The sequence below is a fragment of the Cariama cristata genome, unplaced genomic scaffold (genome assembly GCF_000690535.1).
Source record: "Cariama cristata isolate BGI_N322 unplaced genomic scaffold, ASM69053v1 scaffold12776, whole genome shotgun sequence".
NCBI lineage: Eukaryota > Metazoa > Chordata > Aves > Cariamiformes > Cariamidae > Cariama > Cariama cristata.
Genome location: NW_009622768.1, coordinates 22,774 through 31,851, shown reverse-complemented (window position 1 = coordinate 31,851; position 9,078 = coordinate 22,774). Strand labels below are relative to the sequence as shown.

The 9,078-nt window shown below is 42.8% G+C and overlaps 1 protein-coding gene across 1 annotated transcript in view; it reads left to right on the top strand.

The window, feature by feature from the left end:
* LOC104163460 (elongator complex protein 3-like) overlaps nt 1–9,078 on the top strand; it is a gene marked incomplete at both ends in the record, with an annotated part of 49,202 nt that overhangs the window by 20,062 nt on the left and 20,062 nt on the right. The window contains 2 exons of the mRNA XM_009702477.1: nt 1,853–1,943; nt 5,341–5,406. Coding sequence (XP_009700779.1) covers nt 1,853–1,943; nt 5,341–5,406 — 157 coding nt within the window. The remainder of the gene's footprint in view (nt 1–1,852; nt 1,944–5,340; nt 5,407–9,078) is intronic.

Sequence of the window (9,078 nt, the reverse complement as noted above, 5' to 3'; positions counted from 1 at the left end):
GTAGGGAAAATACATACAGCCTGACTTTTTGGAGTTGTTCCATAATTAGAAGAAAGGCATTTAGTTAGATTATCACTGTAGATCTAACATACCCTGATGAAAATGCCATTCTCCTCTAGTGTGTCCTTTAGACTCAATGTGAAGTGCTCATTTCCTCTAATTGAAGCTCTTTGAAGTATGTTGCGTTGGCTCTGCAGTGTCTTATTTACTCAAAGAAATCCACTGAATAAATCAACTGGTTAGCAAATTGTATTTTGCCTCAACTTTTTGGCATGCGAGTGTAAGAGGCGAGGAATTTTTCATAGACCCTTTGGCTTTATAGAAAAAAGAGCAGGGAAAACAGGGGCGGAAAGTACAAGACGAGGTATCCATTACGATGAAGAAAGTTATACCGAAATTGGAGTGCGATGCTGAAATGGGAGGAGAATCCTGGAGTCCTGAAGCCCTTGTTTTCATTCTTAGCAGTAAAGGAAAATTCCTTTTCTTGCCCCCCTTGCAAGTGTCTCTGACTTCTACAAGGCTGAAGCAGCACAAGGATCAGGTCTTTAGGACCCCTGAAGACCTTTATCTTTTATACAGCTACTGCTAAAAATAGTAATTGTTAACGGGGGCCGTGGTGTGGATGCAAGTCCTCAAGGAACTGTATAGATCAAGTCATCAGACAGCTTCTAGATGGTGATGACTTTCAATCACTACTAAACCAACACGGGTTAAGTTAATTACATTACCAATTCCCTGAACCATCCCATTCTCTGTATGGTTTTTTGTGATGTTCTGTTCTTTACTCTGTTGAATGCTTGCATAGATAAAGGACAAATACTCACCAAAGAATGTAGGCGCCCTGTTTTGAGACCAACCTGTTGTACAATTTACTGAGTATCTTTCATAGTTGTATAGTCCTTATTTCCCTGTAGAAGATCCGAGGGGGGTTGGATTACACAGTAGTGCACTTGGTGGTGTGCTACCAGGGGTGCCAGGGTGGAGTCTGAGCAGGGGGAGGGAGAAGCATTTGAGATCACCATATAGTACAGCATGAGATAGAAGGTAAGCATGAAGTGGGGTGTGCCAGTCACCCACATGTTTCTTTTATGCATCCAGATCAAGGTGAAAATCTTCCTTTCCCTATGGGATAGTATCCTGCTCTCCTAATCTCTAGGGGGACAAACTGCCCTGGTAGGCAGCGGAGAGGCCAAACCTGGTCTTGCTTTCAAATTTCATTTTAGTACCTTCCTTGGAGAAGTGAAGGGAGGAGTTCTACCATTTGCGGACTCATGATTGACATTCCCATAGGAAGGCCCTAGACTTTCTGGCTGGGCTTTGCTGCAAATTATTTGCTGCACAGAACTTTTTCACTTCCAAGCAGCTAGCATCCCAATATAAATATGTTGTAATTCTGATGAATTTTCCCTGGTGAGCATTCAACTCGGAGAATGCAGAAAGATGCAGTCTGGTTCCCAGTTGCTGGTCTCCAGCAACAGATACCATGAAGAACATCTGACCTGGAGTCCTAGGCGAGGCACAGACTTGGCTGGATGGTCCTTTTTTTTTAGTCCAGGCTTCCAAGTGAAGAACTGAGAGCAAAATTATAACCCATTTCTTAAGATTGTAAAAGCCTACTGTTGTCTTCAGTCTTTTTACTACAATAAAATCTGTAGCTTTTTCCCTTCATTTTTCTCCTGCTTTTAGTTGTGTTTTGCTGGTGTTATTTCTTGTTCAACCAAAGACTTGGAACAAAGGTAAGTTCTGTGGTCTGCTCTTTGGGATCTTGGCTTCGGTGACCATAATGGTGCTTTATGGTGTATTGTCTGCTAATGCAGTTGTTTGAGGTTTTTCTTTTTCCTCTTATGTGCAGAGATATCCCAATGCCACTAGTCAGCTCTGGAGTGGAGCACGGGAATCTGAGAGAGCTTGCCTTGGCCAGGATGAAAGATCTTGGGACACAGGTAAAATATTTGTCAACTGATATTAAGAGAGAGCTGCTTGATGACTTTACGCAGAGTAGCAGAGAGGAAAGTAATGACTAGAAGACAGGATAGGAGCCAGGTTTACTGCTGAACTAAAATGATGTGCAAAGGTCTTTCCAAAGAATGTTAATGACTAAAAATCACCTTGATGATACTTCTGAAAAGCTGGTTCTGGTTGGTTGATTTTTATTTTAGCACTTTCACCCCATTCCTGAAGGTACTTGGTAACTAGTTTGTGATACTCTATTTTTTTTTAGCAGAATGAAACCCTTAAATCAGAGAGAAGGCAGAAAGGTTTCTTTTTTATTTATGCTATTAGAAATTATCCTTCGTTTCTTTTTCCCACACATGCACTTACTTGACTGAACAATTGGAGGAAAAGCTCTTAGTCTGAGGCCAGAGAAATCTTCCAAGAGAGATTTCAGCACAAACAAATGAGACTTGATATTCTTCATATTTCTAAGGTCAAATAAAAATATGATCAGAGGCGGAGAGAAGGAGGGGGAGGGAGGAAGGAATGGAGTTTGTATTTGAAGTCAGAAGAAGGTACGTATACCCAGTCTTGATTTTTCTCAGAGGGTCGCTGCAGCGGTCGGCATTCACAGTGCCCATCATGCTCTGCTCTGACACTGCTCTCTCTTTGAACCTCCCTCCAAAACCCGGTTGTCAGCCACACTTTCTAAATTCTCCAGTAAAGTTACGCCCAAGTTCTTCCTTTCTTAGGATGTCCAACTTCCTAGACAAAACATCACACAAACCCCATGCTCCTTGAGACTATTCCAAAGGCTTTAATTGCTTTGCTGTCCTGGTGTTCAGGCAGGGGCAGATCCTCACCGCAACTGTTCCATGCCTCTGTATTGTGATTCAACACTCCCTCTTTCTAGCTCGCCTCTTCTTAAAGCGGTTTTAAGGCATTACTGCATCCGGCAATAGTAAAGTCTTCGGCTACTGTGTGTGTGTGTCTGTAGTCCCACAGCAACTTGTGCTGCTGACTTATATTTTTGGTATTTATCGTGGATAGTTCTCTGGGCTACATCTAGCTCCATACTGCCTTTGGCATCTCACTTGGATCTTACAGTTGCAGCGCAAAAGATCAGAAGAGAAACTATAAGCTGTGTTCCTTCCAGCTGGGCTTTCCATATCACTTAATCTCTCCTAAGCTGATGCCCTGGACTTTCTCCTTAAATCATTCCTCCCAGTCTCTCTCCAGTAGCAAGCCAGGATTTGGCAGACAGCTTTGCCAGCCACAGAAGCTTCCATCCCTCCTGCTGACTTTTCACTTCAAAACCAGGCAGGGGAGACAACCTCTGTGGTGCAGCTAAGCCTTTTCAATTGAGTTCTTTAGGGCTACTAGGGAACTCTTCCCCAGGTTTGATACTAAAACCACATCGTTTGGTCTGAACCTGATCAAGACCAACTGGAGAAGCAGGAATAGCTGATCCATGGCAGTCAGGGCAGAGCTGAACCTTTAAAGGGCTTGTCAGGCTGGCAGTCATCGCTTTCAGAAGCAGCAAATCTGTAAATATCTCTGCTGTGCAGAGGACTAGATTTTCATTTAGTGAGGCAGAAACACTGCAGTTGGTGGAATGAGGAACCAAACGGTCTGCTGCAATATAGCTTCAGATGTAAGGTAGTGTTGTGTTTTTCTTGTGTCATAGGAGAAAATTATAAATATGCTTTGTCCTCTTGTCTCTCAGCTTGGAAAAGGAGAGGAAAAGGCCAAGGCAAGGAAGGGACTTGTAGGAATCTTTTATATTTTAGACTCGATAGTAAAGATCAGCCAGCTTACCACCTCTGACAGTTCTGGCGTCCGTCTTTGGAGAATGGCTTGGTGAGGAGTGTGTTTGAGAGATGGGGATCGATCATGCCAACACTGCAACTGGTGTCTGTGGTCGTTGGAAAGAAATTGATCTTGAGGAGCCTTGTTGGAGGGACCAGATGCTGGCCTTTGTGATTGCCAGCCACCGAGTGCAAGTGGAGATGCACAGTTGGGACACAGAATTTTAAAGCAGCATCCCAGAATACATTGTCCTTCCTCAGTTCTGGGGTTCTTAATGAAGAGTGGATATTTCTCTGCCTTTTACTGTGCTGTTTGTGTAGCTAGGAAATTGTAAAGCAGAGAAGAGTTTGTCTATTCTAGAATCCTGGTACGACAGTGAATCCTGGTTTTACCGTAGCCCACTTTAAAAACCAACACAAAACCCCACTTCTTTCTGCTATGTGGGGGACTGTTGCTTTATATTGATAATGGAATTTAAAAGCATTCAGAGGACAGGAGATGAGATAGACCTGTGCTTGTTCTGGGTACTCTGAGTTTCTGTGTGAATTGGAATTTCACACATTCTTCCCCTGTCTAAAAGTCCGGCTTTTGGAAATACCTGGGCAGGTAGGTGTTGTTGCTGTTAGAGCAATTTTAGCCCATTGATGGAGGTTATCTTCCTTCCCTCCAAGTACAGCAGCACTAGTGGAATGAAACGAGCATTTGCAACTCAGCTGCTTTGAGTGAAACTGTTGTGGCTGAACTTTACTGACAAAAGTTGGGTCAAGCTTAGCGTTGGACTTTCCGATAAACCTACTAAGATGTGAATGCACATCATCTCCCACAGCAGGAGTGCTTATACTATCACGACTGTTTGCTTATGTGAATGGGTGCCACGTTATTCAACTTTCAAGGGCTTTGCTAAGAAGCACAAAAGTTTATGCAAGCTATAACCCATCTCTCAAGCACTGAGCTTGGAGCCTCATCTCCTCCTCTGTCTGACTTCTAAGAGAGAGAAGATTCCTTTTGGCTGTCTTTGTTTTCTCCATCATTGGTCCCAGCCTCAGTGATGCTCTGTGGATGCCAGATCAGCGTTAGCTTTACTTTCTACCAACTATGGGTAGAGCTTCTGCAACAGTTCTCATTTAAAAGCAAGAAAAGGGTTGCTGAGATTCAAAAACTGGCTATTTGAGGACTCTGTGGTGCCTTGGTGTAGATTTTGCAGATGTTTGACCTTCCCAATGTAGGGTAAAAACGGATTATGCCAAAGTCTTTTTTGCCTCTGCTATCTTTTTGTGTATGTTGACTTTTCCTCCAGACCCTGCTGTTTGTGAATCGAAGGGAACGTTTCCTCATGAGCCATAATGGTTGCTTAGTGAATTGATTTTTGCCAGCATGTCTTTCCATTTAGCACTGAGACCTCTTTCTGAGGTATATTAGGGATGGATCGGTGAGCATTTTTATTTTGAAGTCTACCCATTTGAAATTCATCTGTGCAACTTCATGCTATTTCAGTTTAGTTTTGAACCCAGTAGGTGGCTGGAAACCTGTATGTTTCAGAGCTTAATGTTTTTCTCCTATGTTATTGTGGTTTTTTTCCTCCCTTGTTTTTCCTAGTGTCGTGATGTCAGGACAAGAGAGGTTGGAATTCAAGAAATTCACCATAAAGTGAGACCATATCAGGTATGAGTTGTCTTTTTTTCTAGGAGCTTGTTTCAGACACAATTTGTTATATGTTTGGTGCGGAGGCGTTGGGACTCATTTGTTGCACGTCCAGTCCTGCGGTTTGCCTTTGTAGCTGGATCCAATTTTCCATTTATTTTTGCAGCAGCTTTGGATGTCTTTTGTTTGAGCACAGTCACATGTTGAAATTTATGGACCACCATGTTCAATAAACTGACTACAACCGGCAGTTATTTTGGTATTTGCACTGCTATAACAAAATAACGGCCTTCCCTTATCTCCCTCCTCATTACAAAGTTGGATGTAGAAAATACCAGTAACACCGTGTGTGCATTTTAGTGTTTAGCACGATGAGTTTACAGCCTTTTGTGTGAATGTGCATGTTTATGTAGGCAAACCGTATATGTATAAATACACTTGTGCACATGTATGTATATATTTATGTGTGAGTAGGTCCATTTAGCATCTGACACATATGTTGTTTTTTTCCTTCCTAAAATCCTAAAATAGTCCACAAAAAGATTGATGTGCTTATTTTATAGAAAGAAAAATGTTCACTGCTGAACTTCAAGCATCCAATTTAGGAAACTAATCCTCCAGTTCACTGTAGTCACAAGGAGGGATCAATCCTTCCACAAAGTGATCAGGAGGACCATGGCACCTAAGGAGGGGTGAGCTTTCTAAGATCACACAAGGTCTGATCCGTCTTACTATACATGTGTGCTGTGGCTAATAAATCATACCCTGGAAGTATTCTCTTCCTGTTCCTTTGCTGACATGAAGGAGGGACTGAAGTGACTGGAGTTTGTCCATCATGGATTGCCTTTAATTTCAAACAAGAATTCTTTGTGCCAGGCAGAAGGTACTACCACCCCCAGGTAGAAAGCTGAATGAGAATGGCACTTGCATACCTCTCCCCTCCTCTGTGCAGTGGGCAAGCACCTACTTACTAAATGTGAGCCCCTGAACTGGGGTTAGGCTTTCGATGTGTCAGCACAGAGAGAGATTCCTGCGAGAGGTCCTCTCGCTTGTGCTTGGGAAGCTCCGCTGATTACTTAGGCTTCAAAGAGGCTCTGAGTTTGGTGCCAGAAGTTAAGTAGAGTCAATATTCTCTGAGTTTAGCATCTGGAAGATGTTCTCACTTTGCAAATCAGAGATTACTAGGAGCTATATTCTCTTTTTCTCCTGCCATTATGTGAATTCAGATGGAGTGCAATACTTCCCATCTTGCATAACAGAAATCCAGTATACTTGGATATAATGTATATAAATGTGTAACGATTTCAAATAAATTATCTTGTTCTTACCAGATTTCTGCAAGAACTGAGGCTGTACAGACTTGTTTGTACATAGGCCGTGCAGCCGTTGTGCTCTGCTCCTGTTATCTAATCAACGGTCATCTCACAAAACATCTTCCAAAGATGTCTGTTGTCAGCAGTGCTGATCTAATTTAAATTGTAAATTTCTTGAGTAGTTAGCAAATAGCTTATCACAGGGTTTTCAAAGCAACGTTATGTTGAAAATTCCCTTTGTTAAACTCATCTGTCTGAGTGGCAGGAGGATGTCATTATGTAGTCTTAGCAAAATTTATCATGACAGCAAGCAAGAGAAATATTCTGAAGATGGTATAATTTTTCATGCGCTTGAGACTAATGACAAGGTGTGATGTTTTTCTTAGCTTTATGAGTAAACAACGCACCCTCTTGATAAGAGAGGCTATCATGTCAGATCTAAAATAAATTAATCAGTTGCTGTAATTAGTTACACTTCATGCAACTTCTTTCTGTTAAGGATCAGTAGGCTGTATGTATTTTTATAATGGTGATGGTGTGTCTGCTTTTAAAAGTTTTTGTGGGTGTGTTTTTTGTTGGTTTTTTTTTTTAAATCAATTTGAAGTAGATTACTTGCCTGTAGCTGGTTATTTACAGAGCTGTCTCTAAGCTGCCTATTCAATTAGTGGCGTTTCTCCATAGCAGCGGAAGGTATTTGCTTGCTCTCAGAATGGTTAAGGCTGCACAGGGCTATGTAATAGCCTTAAAAATGCTCTAGTGAATTGTTGCTGTAAAGAGACGTTGGATTGACAGTTGCTGAAAGGCGAGGGGCAATGACAGCTCTGTTACAGATATGAACCTACATTAGTGTTAAAGCAGAAAACGTAAGACATAGAAGCAGCTGTTCCTGCAAAGCAGGGGGTTTTGTATCAAGATAATGATCTTGGTATAGAGCCGTAGTAGGAATAAGGCAGGTTTTTAAGCTGGCAGTAGCTGGTTTAGGTTAAGACTGTGATCTGCCACTGGGTTTTCCCTTTGTTTGTCGAAGTCAGTTTAAACCAGGCTGTGCTGGCTGTTTGATAGGGTCACATACCGCAATGGTGATCCAGCCTGATGAGGGTTGTTCTTACCCAGCACACAGGATGGTTTAAAGACAAGGGCCTGACACTGGGCACTGCAGCATGCTGCTGCACATGGCTATGCACCAGCTGACCAGGGCGGGATTCAGGGTGGCTTTTGCCATGTTTATACCAGTATCCCAAAAGGAAAAGGCTTTGTACTTCTCATGAGTCCCTGAAAACCCTTGGAGGGGATTTATCTATCCTGGGACCCTCTGTGCCCAGGGAAGTGGGGAGAACTTGATCTAGGAGGGACTTTTCTGAGCAGTTCCCCTTACCTTATGATGCTACAAAAATGGACACCATATAAAGCCCCCTGGTGAAGATTCCTGTAATCTTGATTCATCTCTTGTCTACAAGTGGCTTTCGGAGTGGATGTGGGCATAACACGGCATCTACTCCCTGCTGGAGGACAGGCAATGGAACCATGTTTTCTACTTGTTTTGGTTTGTCCTCAGAGGAAACCAGGAGTTCTCCAATCTTGCCATTTCGAACTCTTAATAGAGCAGTGTTTCATAATATTTTCTGCTTTTTTTAGACGTTAGCAGTAAGCTGTAACCTAACGGCTTTTCCATGTATGAAACTAACTGCAGGATCTGGGTCTTTTAAAAATCTCACGGTCTTTTATTTTGCTGTACATTTCCATTTTACTAGTGGTGTTATGTACCTAATGGTAGATCTGGATCAGTCTGTGTCAGCTGTCCTGACGCACAAGCTGGAGCGGAGTTGTGCTCTTGGAGAACTTGGCACATTGGCAGACATCTGCTTGGGCGCTTACCCCGCGAGCTGTACATCAGTGTTGAAATGAGCCTTGCTTCTGTAGTCAGTAAGGGATTTAATTGTGTTCATCCGGGCTTTGTCATGGAGTGGAGCAGGCAGGTGACAGAATCTCTTATGGCTTTTCTGTAAACAAATCTTTAATTCATGGATTTCTGGGTACTAGAGGGTTTGCAGAAAAAATACTGAGGTCCTTTGCTTTAGTCTTTGTAGTAGTACTGGGAAGAACATGGCAGGGTTTAGAATCATGGAATCGTTTAGGTTGGAAAAGACCTTTAAGATCATCGAGTCCAACTGTTACCCTGGCACTGCCAAGCCCACCACTAACCCATGGCCCTCAGCACCACATCTACACGGCTTTTAAATACCTCCAGGGATGGGGACTCCACCACTTCCCTGGGCAGCCTGTGCCACTGCCTGACAACCCTCTGGGTGAAGAAATCTTTCCTAATATCCAACCTGAACCTCCCCTGGCGCAACTTGAGGCCGTTTCCTCTTGTCCTATC